The 26,783-nt window shown below is 46.7% G+C and overlaps 1 protein-coding gene across 5 annotated transcripts in view; it reads left to right on the top strand.

Annotated features, from left to right (window-relative positions):
- The window catches only part of LOC139549193 (dedicator of cytokinesis protein 10-like), a 177,577-nt gene that overhangs the window by 31,014 nt on the left and 119,780 nt on the right, over positions 1-26,783 (top strand). For 2 of the 5 annotated variants that reach the window (XM_071359394.1, XM_071359388.1), the window contains exon 1: positions 23,127-23,602. The exons of 2 other annotated variants lie outside the window; for them this stretch is intronic. In XM_071359394.1, coding sequence (XP_071215495.1) covers positions 23,435-23,602 — 168 coding nt within the window. In that variant the 5' untranslated portion in view covers positions 23,127-23,434. Of the gene's footprint in view, positions 1-23,125; positions 23,603-26,783 lie in introns of those variants that run through there. One more of the 5 variants, XM_071359393.1, reaches the window with a different exon arrangement.

Genomic DNA, 26,783 nt, shown 5'->3' with positions numbered 1-26,783 from the left:
GACGGTTGTGATCCCTGCCTGTCTGCTTCTCAGCTCAACACCTTGTCACTGCACTACCACCACCTTCCAGCCTCATGTATTGACCATGTCTGCTTCCCTCTCCTCTTTTCCTTCTGATGATTGTGATCTGTGGTTCTCTCCTCCTCCCCCGGTTGGGACGGGTGGCCTGGGGAGAGCGAGGGAGAGATTTGAACATCCTCTGTTTTCACCAACCCCTGTTCCTCTGTTACCCCCCCCCCCGCCCAGGACCTTAATTCTCCACTCAGCACTAATAGTGTCTTTCCGTAAACAAACGCTCAGCGAGTTCCCTGATATACATCTCTGGGTTAGGGCGCCACCTGGAGGGCGTTACAGAGAGGCCAAGTTTATACATCTATCACACATGAATGCAAAGGATCCTTAAGAGTGAACATAAATATAAACGTTGATTCACAATCAGTGCTATTATGACTCTCCCCACACACACACACACGTTACTCTCACAAAAATATATGAATATAAACAGGTGCATTAAAACACATACACAGACCATCACCCCTACATACAGTCTTGATCTGTGTTTGTGCATGTTGTATTGTGGGCTCGGCACTAGATGGCAATGGCAGAGTACTGTACTGACTGTACTGTAGTGACTGTACTGACTGTACTGACTGTACTGTAGACCTCAGATCACTACAACCTTCCCCCTTCTGCCCTCTTCTAGCAGATCAGCTGTAGTTTGTTCTACACCCTAGTCATCACTGTTACAGGCTGGCCCCAAGTCAGCGTCAAACCTCTCTACAACGTTTCACTGTTGACATATGAGGGAACATAGTATGTTCCCGGAGGAAAAATACAACTTTCTCTGTAGAGGAAAGAAAGGGTAGAGAAAGAAAATAGTGAGAGCGAGAGAGATGTCTGTCCATCTTCTTGTTTAATTCAAGGCTCTATTTCAGAGAACACTGGTGAGGTGTGCTATATCCGGTAATGGTGGTTTTTACAGAATACATGTTGTGATGGAAGGAAGGCTGTGGGTTTGAAGAGCTTGCCGTCTAACATACCACTGATGACATCGACTCTGCAGAGCAGAGGTTTGTGTGTGGGTGTGGGTGGGTGTGTGTGTGACCTGTGGGTGTGTGTGTGCCTGTGTAACGTGTGTGTGTGTCCCACTCACCACAACCTGTTAACAGCTCACTGTGCACAACAGATATATAGTTCTATTTGTGGTGCATGAAAAAGCAGCCAACAGCAGTGTTTAAGCAGACTGAGAAGTTACAGGTTTCAACCCTCTTAGGTTTTACCTAAAGTCAAACTTGAACTCAAACTCAACGTTAAACTGAAACTTAAGCTCAAACTTAAACTCAAACTTGTGGAACGTAAGCTGTTATCTTCCACTCTGTTAGAGGTGTCACAAATAGCTTCTGTGTGGCTCGGTCGGTAAAGAATGGTGCTTGCAACGCCAAGGCTTGCAGGTTTGCTTCCCGCTGGTGCCACCCATCTGTAAAATGGATAAAAGCGCCTGCTACATTGCATATTATAATACAAATATAACATAATAATAATAATACTGTTATAATAATACTATTACAGTATTCCACCATATTATGATTTTTAAGACATTAATTATCTAAGCACATATTTTACAAAGTAAACCTACTCAAGTCTCTCTCACGAGCCTGTCACCCGTGTCTGCGGCCTGAGTGAAATGTTACTTCCTGAGAGTGGTTAAGAGAGGGAGAGAAAGAAAGAAATAAAGGGAAAGAAAGAGAGCGAGAGATAGAGAGAGCGGAGAAAGAGCAGGAGAAAGGGAGCGAGCGGGACCTTTTGTGCCTCTGCAGTGCCCTGTCAGAGACCCAGAGGCCAAAGCAGAAGTTTGCCACTGAGAATTCCCAGCTCTGAGTGGCAGCATCCTGTTGAGGTCGTCATGACAACAGCAAATGTTTTCCCCATGTAAACCCCAGCCCCCCTTGCCACATCAACCCGTCGTGCGATGACTCACACACACTGACGCTGCGTTCCGAATGGCACAATATTCACTACACTTCTTCTGTCAAAAGCAGTGCACTATATAGGGAATAGGGTGCCATTGAGCCTTGAGTCTGCAGACTGCAGCCGGCAGTCCAGGCAGGGCCTCCCATTCACTGCAACCAGAGAGCATGAAGACTGGAGACTAGGGAGGGGAGAGAGCTCATAGTAAGGAGCTTAATCACATCAGGGGGTTAACACACAAACACACACCCTCTCTAACTCTCTCTCACACACACACACACAAACACAAACCCTCTCTCACTCACTCACTTGCCCATACACACACAGTACTGCTAAAGTCTATTCGGTCTGTGCCACCATTTGGGCTACACAGTCCAGTTAGGCTGGGAGTGCTTTGGTTATTGTGGTTGTGGAGCCAGGGCCAGGCCGGGCAGCTGTAACACGTTAAATCCACGTTGGAGACAAGCTTGTTCCTATTCAACGTGATGACTGTTGTAACCCGACTGGGAATCATACAAGTTGCATGCGCAGCACACACACACAAGCTTACACACACACACACACACACACAAGCTTACACACACACACACACACACACACACACACTCAGCAGCAGTGGTTTATTTTCCTCATTGTTGATGATGTAAAGCAGAGAGAGTCCAAGGGTGGAGATGATGGGAGGGGTTAATGAGACAATGAGAGAGAGGGGGGGGGGGGCAGGGTAATTTAGGAGCAAGAGAGAGAGAACATGTTAATGAGACAATAATGACGGAGAGGACAAGCGAAAGAGAGAGAACGAGAGAGAGAGGGAGTATAAAGCATTTAGTCTCCTTGTCATTAGGGATGAGCAGTGTGTGTACCGGTACTTCATCAGAGGATCTGACATGATCCCAGTAATGTGTTCGTCAAGCTAACACCCTCACATTACACTGTGTTACTTACTGATGCTCCTTCTAACCCACACTAACACAAGGAGATAGAGAGGCGACCTGATTTATAGCGTGTGTGCGTATTAGCGGGTGTGTTTACAGTACTATGTTACAGTACTCAAGAAGGCATTGTAATTAGGCTTGTCGATATGGCCAAAATATCATAGAACTGTATTTCAATTTTGGTATTTGACGGCATTTTATGTTTTTGAATAATACAAATTCTAAATTTGCTTTATGAGTGGGATGTGATCCTAGGGTGGCAACCCATACATTCTAAGTGATTTCAATGGTTCTTTCTCCATTCGGATGGTTTTGTACTGTTAAATTAACCTGCCTTTCCTGCACTCATTTGAGATCATTTCCACACTGCCGTGTAGGCCTGCACGGTATTGGCAATAAAATATAGGCCTTATTTCTAACCAAATGTTGCAATTGCGATTTGACTTGCGATTTAGATCAAAACACTTGGGTGAACTGTTGGAATCATGGAAATGGAATGATTATTATAATAGTGAGCACTTTGAATACAGTGTTTGATATGACAACAAATGAAAATGCCAGGGAGGAGTTATTGTGACATGGTAGGAACCAAAGTGTTGGTCAGTGTTTCCCAGGGGACCCTATAATCTTCAGGTACGTTAAATGTTTTCTCTTAGCTACTTGTCATGGAATATTCTAATCAAGTGAGAAAGACTTTGTCATTTCTTCAAACAATCATCTTTGTTCAATATCGATTAATTATTGCAAAAATGAGACTGGTCAACCCAACAGTCTTGACTGCACCGGGGTGTATGTTCTTAACCCCAACCTGGCTTAGTTTCCCAGATGCAATAATGATTTTGAGACAAGCGATTGTTCTACCCCTAAGCTAGCTCCAGTAAAACACATTCTTGTCTATGTAATGCAGTCTTTAACTCATTTGTCAGCTCAAGCCCATCTCTGGTGACCGTACGCCCAGATTAGTTGCAGGGAACTAGAGTGGAGACCATAAAAACAGACACTAGTAGGACAGAAATGTCTTACTATTAGTTAAGTATTAATCGCTAAATATTTATATCAAACAAATCAAGTAAATATATCATTTTTCTCTCACATTCCCCTCAAGAAACTCAGTTTCTTCTAGAAAAATTCAAGATTGTAAAATATACATTTAAACTAACAAAATACATCCCTCTGATGCCTGACATTTCATCCATGGTAAACAACCTTCCTCTGGGTTGCTGAGCTGTAGTGAGGTGCGTACTGGCGGCAGAGAAGTCAGGCTCAGGAGAGCGAAAACTGATTTACAACGGTGTCGTTTAATATCCATTAACCACCGTCAACAGAACAATAAATGGGTCAATCAAAACCCGGTAAATACCAGCATACCGTGCATGAGCACTACAAGAAACAATTACCGACAAGGACATGGGGGGGAACAGAGGGTTAAATACCCAACATGAAATTGATGGAATTGGAACCAGGTGTGATGGAAGACAAAACAAAACCAATGGAAAATGAAAAGTGGATCAGGGATGGCTAGAAGGTCGGTGACTTCGACCGCCGAACGAACAAGGAGAGTGTAACGGGCTTCCTCCTTCTCCTCATCCGAAGAGGAGTAGCAGGGATTTGACCAAAATGCAGCGGGTTGTGAATACATATTGATTTAATAGACAAAACGGAAAAACACGACAAACACTTGAATAATTACAAAACAAATAAACGAATGTAGACAGACCTGGACACGAACTTACATACAACGTGAAGAACGCATGAACCAGGAAAACAGACTACATAAAACGAACGAACTAACAAAAACCGGAACAGTCCCGTGTGGCGTAACATACAGACACTGACACAGGAGACAATCACCCACAAACAAACAGTGAGAACAACCTACCTTAATATGACTCTCAATTAGAGGAAAACGCAAAACACCTGCCTCTAATTAAGAGCCATACCAGGCAACCCAAAACCAACATAGAAACAGTAAACATAGACTGCCCACCCAAAACTCACGCCCTGACCATCACACACATACAAAACAACAGAAAACAGGTCAGGAACGTGACAGAACCCCCCCCTCAAGGTGCGAACGCCGGGCGCACCAGCACAAAGTCCAGGGGAGGGTCTGGGTGGGCATCTGACCACGGTGGTGGCTCAGGCTCCGGACGCTGTCCCCACACCACCATAGTCACTCCCCGCTTCTGTATCCCCCTCCCAATGACCACCCTCCAACTAAACCCACCTAGATGAAGGGGCAGCATCGGGATAAGGGGCAGCAGCTCCGGGATAAGGGGCAGCAGCTCCGGGCTGAGGGACTCTGGCAGGTCCGGGCTGAGGGACTCCGGCAGGTCCGGGCTGAGGGACTCCGGCAGGTCCGGGCTGAGGGACTCCGGCAGGTCCGGGCTGAGGGACTCCGGCAGGTCCGGGCTGAGGGACTCCGGCAGGTCCGGGCTGAGGGACTCCGGCAGGTCCGGGCTGAGGGACTCCGGCAGGTCCGGGCTGAGGGACTCCGGCAGGTCCGGGCTGAGGGACTCCGGCAGGTCCGGGCTGAGGGACTCCGGCAGGTCCGGGCTGAGGGACTCCGGCAGGTCCGGGCTGAGGGACTCCGGCAGGTCCTGGCTGAGGGACTCCGGCAGGTCCTGGCTGAGGGACTCCGGCAGGTCCTGGCTGAGGGACTCCGGCAGGTCCTGGCTGAGGGACTCCGGCAGGTCCTGGCTGAGGGACTCCGGCAGGTCCTGGCTGGACGGCTCTGGCAGGTCCTGGCTGGACGGCTCTGGCTGATCCGGTCTGGCGGAAGGCTCTGGCTGATCCGGTCTGGCGGAAGGCTCTGGCTGATCCGGTCTGGCGGAAGGCTCTGGCTGATCCGGTCTGGCGGAAGGCTCTGGCTGATCCGGTCTGGCGGAAGGCTCTGGCTGATCCGGTCTGGCGGAAGGCTCTGGCTGATCCGGTCTGGCGGAAGGCTCTGGCTGATCCGGTCTGGCGGAAGGCTCTGGCTGATCCGGTCTGGCGGAAGGCTCTGTAGGCTCTTGGCAGACGGGCGGCTTTGCAGGCTCATGGCAGACGGGCAGCTTTGCAGGCTCATGGCAGACGGGCAGTTCAGGCGCCGTTGGGCAGACGGGCAGTTCAGGCGCCGCTGGGCAGACGGGCAGTTCAGGTGCCGCTGGGCAGACGGGCAGTTCAGGTGCCGCTGGGCAGACGGGCAGTTCAGGTGCCGCTGGGCAGACGGGCAGTTCAGGCGCCGCTGGGCAGACGGGCAGTTCAGGCGCCGCTGGGCAGACGGGCAGTTCAGGCGCCGCTGGGCAGACGGGCAGTTCTGTAGGGAGGAGACGGAGAGACAGCCTGGTGCGCGGTACCGGAACTGGAGGCACTGGGCTGGAGACACGCACCATAGGGAGAGTGCGTGGAGGAGGAACAGGGCTCTGGAGATGCACTGGAAGCCTGGTGCGTGGTGTCGGCACTGGTGGTACTAGGCTGGGGCGGGAAGGTGGCGCCGGATATACCGGACCGTGAAGGAGGACACGTGCTCTTGAGCACCGAGCCTCCCCAACCTTACCAGGTTGAATGGTCCCCGTAGCCCTGCCAGTGCGGCGAGGTGGAATAGCCCGCACTGGGCTATGCAGGCGAACCGGGGACACCACCTGTAAGGCTGGTGCCATGTACGCCGGCCCGAGGAGACGTACTGGAGACCAGATACGTTGGGCCGGCTTCATGGCACTCGGCTCGATGCCCAACCTAGCCCTCCCAGTGCGGCAAGGTGGAATAGCCCGCACTGGGCTAAGCACGCGTACTGGGGACACCGTGCGCTTTACCGCATAACACGGTGTCTGACCAGTACGACGCCCTCTTACTCCACGGCAAGCCCGGGGAGTTGGCTCAGGTATCCAACCCGGCTTCGCCACACTCCCCTTTAGCCCCCCCCCCCCCCCCCCCCCCCCCCCAAGAAATTTTTGGGTGTTACTCACGGGCCTCCAGCCTTGCTTCCGTGCTGCCTCCTCATAACGTCGCCTCTCCGCTTTCGCTGCCTCCAGCTCCGCTTTGGGGCGGCGACACTCCACTGGCTCTGCCCAGGGTCCTTTACCGTCCAGGATCTCTTCCCATGTCCAATCCTCCTTTTCCCACTGCTGCTGTCGTGGCTGTCCGTTAACCCGCTGCTTGATCTGGGTTTGGTGGGTGATTCTGTAACGGGCTTCCTCCTTCTCCTCATCCGAAGAGGAGTAGCAGGGATTTGACCAAAATGCAGCGGGTTGTGAATACATATTGATTTAATAGACAAAACGGAAAAACACGACAAACACTTGAATAATTACAAAACAAATAAACGAATGTAGACAGACCTGGACACGAACTTACATACAACGTGAAGAACGCATGAACCAGGAAAACAGACTACATAAAACGAACTAACTAACAAAAACCGGAACAGTCCCGTGTGGCGTAACATACAGACACTGACACAGGAGACAATCACCCACAAACAAACAGTGAGAACAACCTACCTTAATATGACTCTCAATTAGAGGAAAACGCAAAACACCTGCCTCTAATTAAGAGCCCTACCAGGCAACCCAAAACCAACATAGAAACAGCAAACATAGACTGCCCACCCAAAACTCACGCCCTGACCATCACACACATACAAAACAACAGAAAACAGGTCAGGAACGTGACAGAGAGGGACCAACTTGGGCGGAAGTCGTGACATGAGCTTAATACCGTCTTTATCAAATCACAATCAATTTGGAACATAATAAAACCCATAAAATGAACATCACACACAAGCTTCATTACAACAGATAGGACAGTCATCACGCTGGCACCACGCACAAAGGTAGGGGTCAGCAGGATAAAAATGTCCACCCCGTTTAGAACCCTTCCTACACCAGTGACAGACACCCCTCTGTGCACCTTGTACAAACAGTGTAGAACATGAGCTCATCATCTGGGTCCTTATTAGAGGTCGACAGAATATGATTTTTCAACGCCGATACCGATTTAAATAACGCAAAAACACAGTGTTGGAGAAGAAAGTAAAGGTGCAAAATGTGCCATGTAAAAAAGCTAACGTTTAAGTTCCTTGCTCAGAACATATGAAAGCTGGTGGTTCCTTTTAACATGAGTCTTCAATATTCCCAGGTAAGAAGTTTTAGGTTGTAGTTATTATAGGAATTATAGGACTATTTCTCTCTATACCACCATTTGTATTTCATATACCTTTGACTATTGGATGTTCTTATAGGCACTATAGTATTGCCAGCCTAATCTCGGGAGTTGATAGGCTTGAAGTCATAAACATCGCTGTGCTTCAAGCATTGCTAAGAGCTGCTGGCAAACGCAGTAAAGTGCTGTTTGAATGAATGCTTACGAGCCTGCTGCTGCCTACCACCGCTCAGTCAGACTGCTCTATGAAATCATAGACTTAATTATAATATAATAAACACCTAGAAATACGAGCTTTAGGTCATTAATATGGTCAAATCCGGAAACTATCATTTAGAAAACAAAACGTTTATTCTTTCAATGAAATATCGTTCCATATTTTATCGAACGGGTGGCATCCATAAGTCTAAATATTGCTGTTACATTGCACAACCTTCAATGTTATGTCATAATTATGTAAAATTCTGGCAAATGAATTACGGTCTTTGTTAGGAAGAAATGGTCTTCACACAGTTCGCAACGAGCCAGGCAGCCCAAAGTGCTGCATATACCCTGACTCTGCTTGCACAGAACGCAAGAGAAGTGACATAGTTTCCCTAGTTAATATTGCCTGCTAACATTAATTTATTTTAACTAAATATGCAGGTTAAAAAATATATACCTGTGTATTGATTTTAAGAAAGGCATTGATGTTTATGGTTAGGTACATTGGTGCAACGACAGTGCTTTTTTCGAATGCACTTGTTAAATCATCACCCACTTGGCGAAGTAGGCTAGCAGGACAAGCTAGTTAAACTAGTAATATCATCAACCATGTGTAGTGAACTAGGGTGGCCACAGCATTCAAGGGAGTGATTTGAAAAAGCTTATTCTACTTTCCCCATGGCACAAGTGGTTATCTCCACCCTGCTACCACGAAAAGACGTCCACCCTGTTACCAAACAGCGAGTAAACACAAGTATTTCCCGTGACTGTGCCTCAAAATCAAATGTTTACCTGGCCCACCACTCAACCCTGGGGGTTTTTCCCTTGGGGGAAAAACATACGACACTATAAAATCCATGTACACAAACAACAAGTGTCCGGTTAAAATTGGCACAAATTTCTGTCACGTTCTGACCGTAGTTCCTTTTTTATGTCTTTATTTTAGTTTGGTCAGGGTGTGAGTTGGGGTGGGCATTCTATGTTGTTTTTCTAAGTTTTGTTCTAGTCGTTATATTTCTATGTGTTTGGGTTGTGGGTAGTTATTTTCTGTTTAGTGTTTTTGTTTGCACCTTACAGAACTGTTCGTTTGTCGGTTTGTTATTTTTGTTCAGTATTCATTCTTTATTAAATTATTATGAATACGTACCACGCTGTACTTTGGTCCTCTTCTCCTTCCACCAACGACAACGTTACAATTTCTTTCCACAGGGCCGTGGGGTGAGACAGGGATGCAGCTTAAGCCTCACCCTCTTCAACATAAATATAAATGAATTGGCGAGGGCACTAGAACAGTCTGCAGCATCCGGCCTCACCCTACTAGAATCTGAAGTCAAATGTCTACTGTTTGCTGATGATCTGGTGCTTCTGTTAACATATGTTTCCCGGGAGAGGGGTTGGAGGGACGCCATGTGCGACTGACGTGTTTTCCGTTTGCTCCTGCAGTATTCTTAAAGTTTATGTGAATTTTGCAGCAGAACCATATTTATTTTCAAATAGTCGTTTGGTGATCCCTTTCCGTAAAAACCAAGACTACTTTGCTTTCGAATGTCAGCATGTCGACGAAACATAAGGCCAAAAACATGACTTTGAGATAACCCGGCCTACAAGACCCATTCTCATCACCGCCCTCTCCTGGGTCTGAGGGCCCGGGGACTCACACTTTACCCGGGGGTGCGGCTTGGCCTGGCGGCGCTGAAATGAACATTCTCGAGGCCATCAAACTACTACGCTCTGAGATAGTGGAAATGAAAACGGAGGTAGTTGCTACGATTGAGGCCCAAATACAGGAGGTTTCTGATACTTTAAAAGCAGATCTAACCATCCTGCGGAACGAGACGGTGCCAGGAATCACATCACTCAAAACAACAACGATTGCAGCACTGGAGACCTCCGCTACAAATGTCTCCGACTTAACTACCTCCCTGGAGGCTGACGTGAAACGCCTGGCTGCGGATTTGAAAAAGGTGCAGGAGAGTTGTGTGAGTTTAGAGGGATTCTCTCACCGCAATAACCTGAGACTGGTATCGGTCCCAGAGTCAGCAGAAATGCCTCGCGCCACGGATTTTGTTTCTGGGCTGCTGAAGGATGTTCTTGCCTTGGATGAGAAGCCCCTGATTGATCGCGCCCACCGGTCGCTGCGCTAAAAGTCCCGGGATGGTGAGAGGCCCCGTGACAATTCTTCGAGTGCACTTTTTCCATGAGAAGATGGAGATTCTCCGACGAGCCCGCAATACCACTGAGTTTTCAAGGACAGAGCTTCTCCATCTACCAGGACTACTCCCCCACTGTTTCCAGGCAGCGCACAGCTTTCGGGCAGGCCAAACGACTACTTCGGGACCATCCAGGTGTGAAGTATGGACTGCGATTCCCGGCCTGTTTATGGCTATCTCATGATGGTAAAGACTACACATTTGAGTCTTCGGATGAGGCTATGGCTCACATTCAACGTCACATCAAGAAGTCTTGAACTTGCTCATAGATCAGCAACTGTTGCTTGCGAACTGTGGATAAGTAGCCAACCTGTGGTACAATTATGTTTAGTTATAACATACTATTCTTGTATAGTTGGGGAGTTGGCGAACCCATTCAGGCTTATTTGATGTGATCTAATGTTTTGATCATCTAGTGTTACATTTTTACATTTACATTTTTAGTCATTTAGCAGATGCTGTTATCCAGAGCGACTTACAGTAGAGTGCATACATTTTATTACATTTTACATACTGAGACAAGGATATCCCTACCGGCCAAACCCTCCCTAACCCGGACGACGCTATGCCAATTGTGCGTCGCCCCACGGACCTCCCGGTTGCGGCCGGCTACGACAGAGCCTGGGCGCGAACCCAGCCCAGCCTGGGCGCGAACCCAGAGACTCTGGTGGCGCAGCTAGCACTGCGATACAGTGCCCTAGACCACTGCGCCACCCGGGAGGTACAAGCATTCAGTCATTTGAATGTCATCGTATTATGGTTTTACTTAACTCCTTTGTTTCTAGGCTGTCTCATTCACCTATTCAGTTTGGTTACATAGTGTATCAGTGAGTCAAAATATTTTTTGATATTTGTTTACTGCATCCATTTGTACCGACCCAGTAAACAGTAAATGTTCCCGAGGCTATACATTTTTGGGGGTCTTCACTTCAATTTTGAAGATTTTGAACGTCATTTATGCCCAGCAAACGTTCAACGTTGCGCACACGTAGTTTTTTGGTCTTGGCTGTAAGTTGTCTTATCGTCAAACTAGACAATTATTATTTTTATTTTTTTTGATCGTCTTACTACGATTTGCTTACTTCAAATTAGGTTTTTGGTTGAGAGCCTTTATACACTTGATTTATTTTCTCTCTTAATGCCTGTTATAAGACTGGGCATATAATTATATACATCCACAAGTGGTGCTTTTGTAATTTCGTTTGCACAAGGGATTCACTTTTATTTTGAATTTTTCTCTCTTTTTGCTGCTTGATCCACTAACACAAAACGTGACTTTAAAGAGCGGGACTGTGGTTTTGGGTTTAACACCGCACACTCACAGACATACTGTGTGAAGAGAACATGTTCTATTTAGGCTTGTACCTCGTTTGGGGGGGTACTGCCTGGGATGGGAGAAGGTGGTTGGGGGGAGGAAGGAGGTTGAATTGTTCAGTTCTAATGTTGTCATTCTGTCTTTTTAGTTTATTTTCTGTACTTTTTCCAAATATCTTGCACTGTACATTATTACTCTGAGACAAGTTATTCTGGGGTTTTTGAGTACTCATTGCTTTTCCACTCTATGCTCTAATGACAGGGTTGTATAACGGGAATGCCCAGGGTGGCCGAAATAATATGATCAAGTACATTTCGTGGAACATCAAAGGGGTTAAAGGGTTTGAATGCAAATGTTGCATTTCTACAAGAGTCTCACTTGAGGACTGGTGAGCATTTTAGGATGCGTAGGGACTGGGTTGGTCATGTTCCACTCTAACTTTCATAGTAAATCAAGAGGTGCTGCCATTTTGGTTGATAAATCTACTCCCTTTGTAGCTGCTGAGGTTATTGCTGATCCTAAGGGACGATACGTCATAGTAACCGGTAAACTGTTTTCTACCCCTCTTGTTTTGGCTAGTGTTTATGCTCCCAATTGGGACACAAGTTTAATTTCTTCCTTTTTATCTGCTATACCCAATTTAGATTCCCATTTGTTGATTTTAGGGGGGGATTTCAACAGTACAATGTCCCCAGTTCTTGACAAGTCTTTACGAAGAACTACAGGCCCATCTAAATGTGCCCTACTTATTCAATCTTTTCTTCAGAAATATGCTATGTGTGAGGCCTGGTGTTTCCTACACCCTACAGATAGACAGTATTCCTTTTATTCTCATGTTCATCAAACATACTCCCGCATTGATTACTTATTTTTGGACAAAAAATTTCTGCTTAACTTTCGGCGGTGTACTTACGAGAGTATTGTTATTTCTGACCATTCACCATTAGTGCTTGAACTAGAGTTTCCCCAGCGACCTCCTATGTGTTATCAATGGCGTCTTAACCCCATTTTACTCTCAGGTAAGGAGTGTGTCAATTTCATTTCTTCTGAAATCACCTTATTCCTAGAAACTAATTCAACGCCAGGTATGTCCTGCTCTACCATATGGGAGTCTCTCAAAGCATACCTACTTGGCCAAATTATTTCTTATACAGCCAACCAAAACAAAGCTCGCTCTCAGCGACTTTGGGACCTGGGCGAATCCATAGCCACATTGGATGAGAAGTATGCTACGGATCCTTCCTCTGATCTACATAAAGAGCGCCAACTACTCCAATCTGAATTTGATGAGCTTTCTACCAGGCAAGCTGAACAGTTAGTCTTGCGAGCTCGATACAGAGTGTATGAACAAGGCGACAAGGCCAGTAAACTCCTTGCACATCAGATCTGTAAATCTGAGGCCTCACGTTTAATCCCACAAATAAGGACCCTGTCTGTTGCCCCCACAGTTATACATAAAGAGATCAATGATCAATTCAAACAATTTTACTCTGCGCTATACACCTCTGAATCTCCTCAAGACCCTTTGCTGATTGATTCATTCTTTAATGGTCTGAATATGCCTTCAATTGATACAGACTCCCATGACTGTCTAGAAGAAGAATTTACACCTGAGGAGATTGCAACAGCAGTGTCCGCAATGAAAAGTGGTAAATCACCGGGTCCGAACGGTTTTCCAACCGAATTTTACAGGACGTTTTCTGGTCTGCTTTGCCCATTCTCGATTTATTTGCAGAGTGCCTTAATACCTCAAAGCTACCGCCTAGTCTTTATCCGGCTTCAATTTCATTATTATTAAAGAAAAACAAAGACCCCCCTGGAATGTGGATTCTATCTCCCAATCTCGCTTTTAAACGGTGATTACAAAATCCTAGCCAAGCTTTTAGCCATCCATATGGAAGGCTCGCTGCACCAAGTAATACACTCTGACCAGACTGGCTTTGTGAGAAATATGCATTTGTTTTTCAATATTAGACGCCTTATGAATATACTGTACTCCCCAGCGTCGGGGGACCCGGAGATGGTGGTCTCACTTGATGCGGAAAAAGCTTTTGACCACGATGAGTGGGACTGTCTAACCGCTTCCCTATATAGGATGGCTTTGGCCTCAAATTCATTGCATGGATAAAGATTATTTATTTTTCTCCCATGGCTTCGGTACGGACTAACAACTTGTCCTCTGACTATTTTCCCTTGCACCGTGGATCACGATAGGGTTGTCCACTCTCCCCCTTGTTGTTTGCTTTGGCAATCGAGCCCCTCGCCATCGCACTACGCTCTAATGATGCCATTCAAGGTATAATCAGGACGGGCTTAGAGCAGAAAGTCTCGCTATATACTGACGACCTCCTTTTGTTTATCTCTAACCCTGATACCTCATTGCCACGTGTCTTATCTGTTCTTAAAAAGTTTGGATCAAGGAAATATTCAAATTTGTTTCAGGAAAACTTTGTTGCTCTAGACAGTTTGAAACAATCTTTTACTTTTTGGAATTCGCTCCCTCTTTCTCTTATTGGAAGGATTAATGTCATTAAAATGAATGTGTTGCCCAAATGTTTATATTTATTTCAATGTTTACCCATTTTTATTCCAAAATCTTTTTTTAATTCACTGGATTCATGTATTTTATTTGGGATGGCAAGGTACCGTGGATCGGTAGAAAACATTTACAGGAGCCTAAGGCACACATTGGGTGGTTTAGCTCTACCAAATTTTCAGACGTACTATTGGGCTACAAATTTCAGAGCCCTTTTGTACTGGCTGCAGACTGATCCTACTGGCCCTAGACCACTCTGGGTCCAGATGGAGTCTGAATCATGTAAACCTGCTGCACTTTCTTCTGTGTTGTGCTCGTCTCTCCCAGTGTCCCTAGGCAAAAGGTGTGTCAACCCAATTGTAAAGCAGTCTCTTAAAATTTGGAATCAGTTCTGTTTAGCCTTTAGCCTCGGAGGCTTTTCTCTATCAGGCCCAATCAGAACATTTTATTTCCTCCATCTTTGAATGATGGGGTTTTTGCCATCTGGCACTCACTAGGCCTCTCCTCACTAGCCCAATTATTATTTGATGATACGTTTGCCTCTTTTGCTCAGCTACGGGAAAAGTTCAACTTCCCCCTCCCCAATCCCACTTTTTCCACTATCTCCAGACTAGGAACTTTTTTCAGAGCTAACACACCTGAATTTCCCCATAGGCCTGCGAATACAGCTATAGAGAGCATCTTTGAGCTGAACAAGCTTCCTAGGGGAGCAATTTCAGATGTATATGCAATCATTAGTGACTTACAGAACCATTCTTTAGTGCCTTTAAAGACTCGATGGGAAAAGGATTTGGGGGAGGAACTTGGGGAAGTCACCTGGGAATCTGTGCTGCACAGGGTGCATTCGTCCTCTTTTAGCACCAGACACAGCCTCATTCAATTCAAGGTGGTTCACCGTATCCACTGGTCCGGGGCCAAACTTGGAAGAATATTCTCTGATTTTGATCCTACCTGTGTCAGATGTAAAATGGAACTAGCCACACTGTTGCTTATGTTTTGGGGCTGTCATAAACTGTCAGGTTTCTGGGAATTAATATTTAAATGTTTCTCTGATATATATGACACTGTTATAGATCCGACATAGGTACCCCCCTGTCAAGAATCCAGTTGGACACTGTTGCTTATACAACTCTTTTAGCTAGATGGCTAATACTACAGAACTGGAAGATGGCAGCTCCCCCATCTTATGAATATTGGGTGAGAGATGTGTTGTGCTCTCTGAAATACACGTGGGATCCCCAAACTGTTTTATCAGGCTTGGGCTCCATTCCGGTCTTATTTTAAACAGTCCATCCTCTGATGTCATTCCTATTAAAACAAAAATAAGTCTGTATTTGACTCCCCTGTGACTTAAGGGTTGGATGAGAATTTCTTTGTGTTTGGGGGGGGGGGGGGCATTAAGATTGATGATGTGCTTATTGATTGTGACCTGTGGATGCCTTGTTCATCTTGCCCGGTCAGAGACTAAAATGTGAGCTTTTGCCCTGTTTTTTGAACATTTTGAACATTTTGTTCACGCTTACATAAAATGATTATTATATATTTTTTTCTTTTAAAGCTTTGTAAACTTTATTTTTGGTCCAGTGGATGGTCGGTCTGTGGCCATGACTGTCTGTGAGTGGTTGCATTTCTCCACCCCTATCCCTTGACTGTTTACAGGAGCAACGGTGAGGTGTTTGCTCTGTCCCTGTACTACAGATTGCCCTTTAACCTTTGTAGCCTTCTGCCCGGTGTGTTTAACTTGTCTAAAGTACGTTATCTTTAAAGCTAATTATTTATTTATTTATTATTATTTTTCTAGTTGAGTATATTATTTATATTGTTTTGTGTTGTCTTGTGTGTAAAACAATATTTTCAAAAACATATGTTTCCCATGCCAATAAAGCCCTTAAATTGAAATTGAATTGGGAGAGCGGAGAGAGATGACACAACATGCATCAATACCGGTGTGTGTGTGTGTGTGTGTGTGTATAGTAAAATACGGTATACCGCCCAGCCCTAATTGTAATGGTGTGTTCGTGGAGGTGGGTGTGTGTGTTGCTGTCACACAGATGTTGAAGGCCTTAATCATGGGATATATACAGCTTCCCAAGATAGCCTGTTGTTTAGGGCCAAGATAACACCCTGAACAAATTCTATGGATTATACTAAACGCATACTGATACTACTAAACATTACAGCTTATACGGTGCGTGTGCGCGTTCGTTTGTTAGGGTTGGGCTGTATCCAGATTTTCATATCGTTTCTGTACCATACCGGGTATACTGTATTACCGGAAGTGCCGCAGAAAACAATTTAGCCAACAGTGATCTTGATCCAGGAGGGGATTGAATGTCTCTGCTGTAACCAAGACGCTTGATCTTGCCATCTAGCCACTTAGCTAGCAAATTAGCAAACCAAATGCATAGCTGGAGCCCTGAGCTGGAGGTAATTTATTTGACACATCTTAGATTTCTTATAGTTACACTTAAATAAGCAGTGGCGTAGCACACACCGCCGCAAAGCGGGCGTGCCCCCATCCAAAATAATAATAATTATGATTATTAATATTATATAGAAAATGTGCTGTAAAGTAACTTTTTTTTCTCTTTAACATTTATTGAACAATGATGGTTTTCACTACTTTTAACCAGGGCCCTTAGTCCTCTGGTCAAAAGTAGTGGGGAACCAAAGAGGGGGAACCAAAGAGGTGCACATTTTAGTTTTTGCCATAGTGCTACGCACTTAATTCCATTAATTAACTCATCATTAAACCTTTGAAAAGTGGAATCAGGTGTGTAGTGCTAGAGGGCAATAACTAAAATGTACCCCTCTTTGTGTCTCCATGACCAGGATTAAGAGACACTGATGTAGGGACGCTGCCAGAGGCTGTGGCCCAGTCCAAAAACAACTCCCTGCTCTCTAGGCTCCTGCACTTCACAGACAATAAATCCAGAAGAATTGAATTGGTATACACAGCAAACTGGTTTTCTGCTGAGGAAGGAGAGGGAGAGAGAAGGGGCCTCATCTCATCTTTGTGGTGGAGGAAAACTGATGAGATTGGTTGGTAGGGAGAGGAGCAATATACTGTATTGTGCATTTTCTATATGCAGAATTATTCACCCAGCACTTAGTGTAATATATTGTGATGTGGTGATTATAAATCAAATTAAATCAAATTGTATTAGTCACGTGCCGAATACAACAGTGCAACACCTTACAGTGAAATGCTTACTTACAAGCCCTTAACCAACAATGCAGTATTAAGAAAATAGAGTAAAGAAAGAAAGTAACACAATAAAAATAACAACGAGGCTATATACAGGGGGTACTGCGAGATGCAGCAGTGTAAAAACAAAGGGGGGGGGGGGGGTCAATGCAATAGGGGGCCATTTTGATTAATTATTGAGTCTTATGGCTTGGGGGTAGAAGCTGTTAAAGAGCCTTTTGGACCTAGACGTCGCTCTCCGGTACCGGTTGCTGTGCGGTAGCACAGAACACAGTCTATGACTTGGGTGACTTGAGTCTTTGACAATTTTTTAGGCCTTCCTCTGACACCGCCTAGTATATAGGTACTGGATGGCAGGAAGCTTAGCCCCAGTGATGTACTGGGCCGTATGCACTACCCTCTGTAGCGCCTTACAGTCAGATGAGGAGCAGTTGCCACACTTGGCAGTGATGCAACCGGTCAGGATGCTCTCGATGGTGCAACTGTAGAACTTATTTTGGATCTGGGGACCCCTTCCAAATCTTTTCAGTCTCCTGAGGGGGAAAAGGCATTGTTGTGCCCTCTCCATGACTTTCTTGGTGTGTTTGGACCGTGATAGTTTGTTGGTGATGTGGCCACCAAGGAACGTGAAACTCTCGACCTGCTCCACTACAGCCCCGTCAACGTGATTGGGGGCATGTTCGGCCCTCCTTTTTCCTGTAGTCCACGATCATCTCCTTTGTCTTGCTCACGTTGAAGGAGAGGTTGTTATCCTGGCACCACACTGACTGGTCTTTGACCTCCTCCCTATAGGCTGTCTTACCATTGAACAGGCCTCCACCGTTGTGTGGTCAGCAAACTTAATGATGATGTTTAAGTCGTGCTTGATCACGCAGTCGTGGGTGAACAGGGAGTACAGGAGGGGACTAAGCACGCACCCCTGAGGGGCCCCCGTGTTGAAGATCAGCGTGGCAGATTAGTTGTTGCCTACCCTTACCACCTGGGTGCAGCCCGTCAGGAAGTCTAGGATCCAGTTGCAGAGGGAGGTGTCTAGTGCCAGGGTCCTTAGCTTAGTGACGAGCTTTATGGGCACTATGGTGTTGAATGCTGAGCTGTAGTCAATGAACACCATTCTCACATAGGTGTTCCTTTTGTCCAGGTGGGAAAGGGCAGTGTGGATTACGATTGAGATTGCGTCATCTGTGGATCTGTTGGGGCGGTATGCGAATTGGAGTGGGTCTAGGATTTCCGGGATGATGGTTACGGGGCGGTAGTCATTTAGGTAGGTTACCTTTGCTTTCTTGGGCACAAGAAACATGTAGGTATTACAGACTCGGTCAAGGAGAGGTTGAAAATGTCAGTGAAGACAGTTGGTCTGCGGATGCTTTGAGTACACATCCTGGTAATGCGTCTGGTCCCGCGGCTTTGTGAATGTTGACCTGTTTAAAGGTCTTGCTCACATCGGCTACGCAGAGCGTGATCACACAGTCATCCGGAACAGCTGGTGCTCTCATGCATGTTCCACTGTTGCTTGCCTCGAAGCGAGCATAAAAGGCATTTAGCCCACCTGGTAGGCTTGCTTCACTGGGCAGCTCGCGTCTGGATTTCCCTTTGTAGTCCGTAGTAGTTTACAAGCCCTGCCACATCCGACGAGTGTCAGAGCCGGTGTAGGAGGATTCAATCTTAGTCCTGTATTGACATTTTGCCTGTTTGATGGTTCGTCTGAGGGCATAGCGCGATTTATTTATAAGTGTAACGGATGTGAAATGGCTAGCTAGTTAGCGGGTACGCGCTAGTAGCGTTTCAATCAGTTACGTCACTTGCTCTGAAACCTATAAGTAGTGTTGCCCCTTGCTCTGCAAGGGCTGTGGCCTTTGTGGAGCGATGGGTAACGATGCTTCGTGGGCGACCGTTGTTGATGTGTGCAGAGGGTCCCTGGTTCGCGCCCGTGTCGGGGCGAGGGGACGGTTTAAAGTTATACTGTTACATTGATGCTGTTGACCCGGATCACTGGTTGCTGCGGAAAAGGAGGAGGTTGAAAGGGGGGTGAGTGTAACGGATGTGAAATGGCTAGCTAGTTAGCGGGTACGCGCTAGTAGCGTTTCAATCAGTTACGTCACTTGCTCTGAAACCTATAAGTAGTGTTGCCCCTTGCTCTGCAAGGGCCGCGGCTTTTGTGGAGCGATGGGTAACGACGCTTCGTGGGTGACTGTTGTTGATGTGTGCAGAGGGTCCCTGGTTCGCGCCCGTGTCGGGGCGAGGGGACGACGTAAAGTTATACTGTTACATAAGCATCCGGATAAGTATCCCGCTCCTTGAAAGCAGCAGCTCTAGCCCTTAGCTCGGTGCGGATGTTGCCTGTAATCCATGGCTTCTGGTTTGGATATGTACGTACGGTCACTGTGTAGACGACTTCGTCGATACACTTATTGGTGAAGCCGGTGACTGAGGTGGTATACTCCTCAATGCCATTGGATGAATCCCGGAACATATTCCAGTCTATGCTAGCAAAACAGTCCTGTAGTGTAGCATCCACGTCATCTGACCACTTCCGTATTGTGAGTCACTGGTAATTCCTGCTTTAGTTTTTGCTTGTAAGCAGGAATCAGGAGGATAGAATTATGGTCAGATTTGCCAAATTGAGGACGAGGGAGAGCTTTGTGCGCGTCTCTCTGTATGGAGTAAAGGGAAGCTGCAGCCTACAGCTCCGCTGTCTGATGTTAGTTACCATAACAACGATGGTGAGGGCTCTACTTCCCCCGGTGGCGGCGTGGCCCTCTGACATCTGGTAGAAATGAGGTAAAATGGATTAAGTTAGCCTCCATTAATATCCCCAGCCACTTTGAGCGCCGCTTCTGGATGAGCATGTTATTGTTTGCTTATGGCCTTATACAGCTCCTTGAGTGTGTTCTTAGTGCCAGCGTTGGTTTGTGGTGGTAAATAGACGGCTATGAAAAATATAGATAAACTCTCTTGGTAGATGGTGTGGTCTACAGCTTATCATGAGGTACTCTACCTCAGGTGAGCAATACCTCGAGACCTTAATACCTTAATATTAGACATCGCGCACCAGCTGTTATTGACAAATAGACACACACCCCACCCCTCGTCTTACCGGACTTCTGTCCTGCCGATGCACAGAAAATCCAGCCAACTGTATATTATCTTTGTCGTCATTCACGACTCGGTGAAACATAAGATAATCTAGTTTCCAGTAATACAGTGCATTCGGAAAGTATTCAGACCCCTTGCCTAAAATGTATTAAATATTTTTCCCTCATCAATCTACACAATACCCAATAATGACAAAGTAAAAAAAGGTATTTGTTTTATCTTGCAAATGTATTACAAATAAAAAAATGAAATATCACCCTTTACTCAGTACTCTGTTGAAGCACCTTTGGTAGCGATTACAGCCTTGAGTCTTGTTTATGACGCTACAAGCTTGGCACACCTGTATTTGGGGAGTTTCTCCCATTCTTCTCTGCAGATCCTCTCAAGCTCTGTCAGGTTGGATGGGGAGAGTCGCTGCACCGCTATGTTCAGGTCTGGAGCAGGTTTTCATCAACTATCTCTCTGTCTGAGGTCCCTCAACCCTGACTACTCTTCTCTGCAGCATGTCTTTATGGGAGAGTGGCCAGACGGAAGCCACTCCACAGTAAAAGGCACATGACAGCCCGCAGCGGCCCTGCCGCTGAAAAATATCCTCACAGCATGACGCTGCCACCATGCTTCACCGTTGGGATGGTTTTGGCCAGGTGTTGAGCGGTGCCTGGTTTTCTCCAGAGGTGACGCTTGGCATTCAGGGCAAAGAGTTCAACCTTGGTTTCATCAGACCAGATAATCTTGTTTCTCATGGTCTGAGAGTCCTTTAGGTGCCTTTTGGCGAACTCCAAGCGGGCTGTCATGTGCCTTTTACTGTGGAGTGGCTTCTGTCTGGCCACTCTACCATAAAGGCCTGATTGATGGAGTGCTGCAGAGATGGTTGTCCTTCTGAGAGGTTCTCCCATCTCCACAGAGGAACTCTGGAGCTCTGTCAGAGTGACTCTGTCACAGTCACCTCCCTGACCAAGGCCCTTCTCCCCCGATTGCTCAGTTTGGCAGGGCGGCCAGCTCTAGGAAGAGTCTTGGTGGTTCCAAACTTCTTTCATTTAAGAATGAGGACACTGTGTTTTTGGGGACCTTCAATGCTGCATCAATTTTTTGGTACCCTTCCCCAGATCTGTGCCTCGACACAATTCTGTCTCGGAGCTCTACCCACAATTGTGCGACCTAATATAGACAGGTGTATGCTTTTCCAAATCATGTCCAATCAATTGAATTTACCACAGGTGGACACCAATCAAGTTGTAGAAACATCTGTAGGATGGTCAATGGAAGCAGGATGTACCTGAGCTCAATTTTGAGTCTCATATCAAAAGGTCTGAATACTTATTTAAATACGGTATATGTTTTTTACTTTTCATAAATGTGCAAAAGTTTCTAAAAAAAGGTTTTCGCTTTGTCATTATGGGGTATTTTGTGTAGATTGATGAGGAAATCATTGTATTTAATCCATTGGGTGAGAGTAAGCTCTTAATATGCGTATGGGCTTTTTGAATTAATCATCACCACTGTCATTTCGTTGTGTTAGGCTTTGGAACAACATCCACAACTACCATATTTTCCACTTAGTTTCAACCTGTTGTTAAACCTCTTTCTTCAAATGGATCAATCACAGTGAGGTGAGTTTTTAAAGCACGATACTGTTTTGATGTGATTTTCGATGGAATTTGCATTAATGTCAGACTGGTTAGAGGGACAATATAGCCCTGAGTACCAAGCCTTTTGGACCTGATGGTCGTTAGTGAGTTGGGTACTACAATTGCATGTCCAGTGTGCATTTTATTGCGGTCATGATTCATGACTGTCGATGTGGTGGTAATACGGTCACCGCAACAGCGCTACTCACACCCTCTTTCTCTCTCTCCCCTTGCTCTTGCTCTTTCTCCCTTACTCTGTCCTCTCTCTCTCTTTCTCTCTTTTTCCCTTACTCTAGTCTCGCTCTCTTCGTTTTCCCTCCTCTATTTCTTTTCTGTCTCTCGATTTATATTTATCTCCACTCACTCTCCCTTTTCTTTCTCTGTGCTATTTAGCTTTTCGGTGCAGACTGCAGCACTTTAGGTACCGCTAAGTGAGTGTACAGTATGAGCTAGATTTCAAATTCTTAAGTGGGAGAGAGGGAGTACGGAGCGAGACATAGTGTGTGGAGTAGGTGGCTGGTCTGAATAGTTGAATGACGCTGTTACGGCTGGTGTAACACAGCTGGTGGTTTGGACACGCATGCACAGACACACACATACATGCACACACACACACACTTACTCCTTTGCTTAGTGCAATTCCCAGAGCTCACTCCAGCTTGGATTGACTTCCTGTCTTTTTACCATGTCCCTCTAAATCACGGCGGAATATTTGTGTGAACAGTATGTGTGGACGAGAGAGAGCATGCGCGAGAACTCGAGGGAGCGGGCGAGACTGGGTGCTAGTGTGCGTGCCTGTGTGTGTTTTTGGCTGTCAGTTCTGGTCAGCTGACGACCGCGTCTTGCTTCGATTGGAGGAGCCAGCTGTGTTCTGCTACAGTGTAGGCAGATCAGATCAGTGCGGAGAGTGGAGCGACAAGGCAGCCTCTGTCTGCTGCAGCTGGAGGGTCCCAGCGCTCAGCACTTAGCAGCACTGAGCCAGAGGAGAGCAGTACGAAGTAGGCAGGCAGAGCTGGAGCACCGGAGCTTTAGGGACTAACCTGGGCTAACCTAACCAGGACTAGGCTGTAGCTGGGGTTTACTGAACTTAGCTTCACTGAGCTCCATTAGGCTGGTCCAAGGTCCAGGGGGCCAGGGCTGGGTGGTGAACCCAGGGCAGAGGGCCCTGTCTGGGGGTGACGTGGTTGGGTACCTGGGTATGGGCTGCTCGGCCAGCTTGGTGCTCCTCCAGGCCCTACGTTCCGTGGGCCGGGCCAACTGTGCCCACATGTGCTCCCGCCAGGACCAGCTATCCTTGGACGCCCTGCCTCCCGGCAAGGGCCACGCCGCCACCGGGGGAAGTAGAGCCCTCACCATCGTTGTTATGGTAACTAACATCAGACTGCGGAGCTGTAGGCTGCAGCCTCCCTTCTTCCTTTGTTGGGGGCGGGCGGAGTGTGAGAGGGCTAGATGGAATCTGTTTTGGCTCCTTCTGTTTTTGGATAGGAGTGTTTGCCATGTGGTTTTAACATACAGCGAGGGGAGAATGTGTCCTCTGTGTGTGTGTGTGTGTGTGTGTGTGTGTGTGTGTGTGTGTGTGTGTGTGTGTGTGTGTGTGTGTGTGTGTGTGTGTGTGTGTGTGTGTGTGTGTGTGTGTGTGTGTGTGTGTGTGTGTGTGTGTGTGTGTGTGTGTGTGTGTGTGTGTGTGGAGGGTAATGTATTATCCAGGAGCGAGGCATGATGTGAACAGAGCTGTGTGTTATTCCCTCTCAGCTGAGAGGGAGAGGGACGGAAACAGAGGCAGGGGGCTGCCAGGGTGGTGGGGGGTGGCTGGGGGTCAGTCCAGGGCAATATGGTTTCTGTGGGAAAAATGTGTCTCTTTGCTCATGTTTCATCTAATAGGCTGCTGATAACATGATGTGAGTGTTTGTCTAAGTCAATGGGTGAATGAATGAGCAAATGAACAAATGTAGGATACTGTACTGGACTGGCCAATATTCTTATGTTTCTGTCTGTGAGTGACCGCGATACTGATTGTGCAATACCTTTTGGATCCATTATTAGGAGCAGTAGGGTGAAGTTGTCCCTATATGCTGCTCTTGGGTCAGTTTAGCATTTTCTCTATTAATGGTTAAGGTTAGGATTTGGGAGGGGAAGCTGATCCAAGATCTGTACCGAGGAAAAGCTTCACCCCAAAGTTTATGAAGGTAGTAATGAGTTGTGACCGCTTGGTTCATGATTGTGAACTAAATCAGTGGTGAGTCTGAGACTGACGGGTGAGGTTATAGTCAGGGTGGCAAGGCGGATGCTGAGGAACAGGGGTGTACAGATATTTAATAGTTACCCATGTTGAATGGTGACAACAATCCTGGCTGTATCTGTATTTCAATGTCCTTCCGTCTGTCCGACCATCCCTCTGCCTGGTCATTGTAGGGCCAATCCCCATCTCTGGGACAGGCTTCCATATTCCCAGAAATCCTTTGTTTCCTGAGTGCTGAATGCATGGTGACATTGAAGAAATTGAAAAATGTCAGGCTCATTTTGGCAGGGGTGTGAGCCATGAAGTTTGCCTGACGACTCAAAATGAGGGGTGTTGTACAAAACAAAGTCATCAGCGATTGGACCTAAGTATCAAAGTTAATGACGAATTTTCGAAATGTCGCTTTACCCACGTGTGTTTTGGCTCTTGCTCAACTGATCGTTTTCTGGGCCGAATCAGATGGTGTAGAACGTATTTCCATTCTAGACATCGTAGGGGAGATGTCGTCCGTGGGTGTGATGTAGCATTTGGCCGGAGCAAGGAGTTTGGGGAACCAGGCAACCATAAAGTCCCCTCTTTCTTTTCTCTCCGCTTTCTTCTCTCTCTCTCTCTCTCGCTCTCTCTCTCTCTCTCTCTCTCTCTCTCTCTCTCTGTCTCTGTCTCTGTCTCTGTCTCTGTCTCTCTGTCTCTCTGTCTCTCTGTCTCTGTCTCTGTCTCTCTGTCTCTCTCTGTCTCTCTCTCTCTCTCTCTGTCTCTCTGTCTCGTCTCTGTCTCTCTCTCTGCTCTGCTCTCTGTCTCTCTCTCTCTCTCTCTCTCTCTGTCTCTCTCTCTCTCTCTCTCTCTCTCTCTCTCTCTCTCTCTCTCTCTCTCTCTCTGTCTCTGTCTCTGTCTCTCTCTGTCTCTCTCTGTCTCTGTCTCTGTCTCTCTCTGTCTCTCTCTGTCTCTGTCTCTCTCTGTCTCTCTCTGTCTCTCTCTGCCTGTCTCTGCCTCTCTCTGCCTCTCTCTGCCTCTCTCTGTCTCTCTCTCTCTCTCTCTCTCTCTCTCTCTCTCTCTCTCTCTCTCTCTCTCTCTCTCTCTCTCTCTCTCTCTCTCTCTCTCTCTCTCTGCCTCTCTCTCTCTCTGCCTCTCTCTGCCTCTCTCTCTCTCTGCCTCTCTCTCTCTCTCTCTCTGCCTCTCTCTCTCTCTCTGCCTCTCTCTCTCTCTCTGCCTCTCTCTCTCTCTCTGCCTCTCTCTCTCTGCTGGGAGTGTTTTCTAGTTGAGAGGCCATGTAAAGGGCTCTGTCCTTACTTTCTTTCAATATTTATTTTCTATGGTGGAGAGTTAACACACTGTTAGTTATTTTTTTTCAAAGTTAGGGAGGAAGAAGACAGTTTTAGTTTCCTGGGGTTTGAACGGTGTGGTGTGCACGATGGCTTCGCAGCCTTGGGCGAAGGAGACGCTGTCATTACGGCATGGATTCAGGTGTGTTCCTGAGAATGGAGTTAAGGTGGAGGAGGTTCTGCTCATGGTCGGCGAACAGGTAGGAGCTGAGTTTATACATTCCGCATCCAGAATGAACAAAGCTGTGGTTGTGTTCATGAAAAGAGTGAGTTTGGTGGGTAGGTTGATTGCTAGTGGAATATTTGTAAGGGATGTGTTGGTGGTGTAGCTGAGGCTGGGTCTAGTCATGCTATGGATGGTGGTGTAGATGAGGCAGGGCCTAGTCAGGTCATGCTAGTGGACGAGGAGAGTATAGTGGGGAAGGGCTAGCGAATAGGGGCGGTGGAGGAGGGTGTCAAGCGGAGGAGGAAAAAAGGGGATAAGAAAGGAGGTGGGAGGGGAGAGGCTGGTGTGGTCAAAGGTACTAAGGAACCTTTGCCTGTTGTTAGGGGGAGGCCCTGACTAGAGAGAAAGGGCAGGTGGTCAGAATGGGAGATGGAGATGAGGAGGAGGAAGGTGAATCTGAGGAAGAGGACGATGATTAGGCTTTTTTCCCCCAGACTCCTCATCAATGGGTCCAGAGCTGACAGCCAATCAGGCAGAGGGGTCAAAGTACATGAGACTAAAGGGTAAAAGGTTCGTCTTGAAGCTTTATTTTGCGTACCAGGAAAGTTTGTAAGATCAGTATAACACGCTATGAAAAAATGAGGGGCATGGTGTCCTCTCACCAAGGAAACGTTTTGGGTTGAGAAAGTGGGTCACAACTGTGCATAAGGGTCTACCTTCAGATGCTATTTAAATGAATTGTTTTTTTCTGGCACTGGGGCTTTTTGAACTTTGCTATTGGTCTCTTTCTTTGCTGGCTTTTCTCCCACTTCTTATGGAGACT

The sequence above is a fragment of the Salvelinus alpinus genome, chromosome 22 (genome assembly GCF_045679555.1).
Source record: "Salvelinus alpinus chromosome 22, SLU_Salpinus.1, whole genome shotgun sequence".
Lineage (NCBI taxonomy): Eukaryota > Metazoa > Chordata > Actinopteri > Salmoniformes > Salmonidae > Salvelinus > Salvelinus alpinus.
Note: the sequence above shows the minus strand (reverse complement) of the source record. Positions and strands in the feature narration are given on the sequence as shown.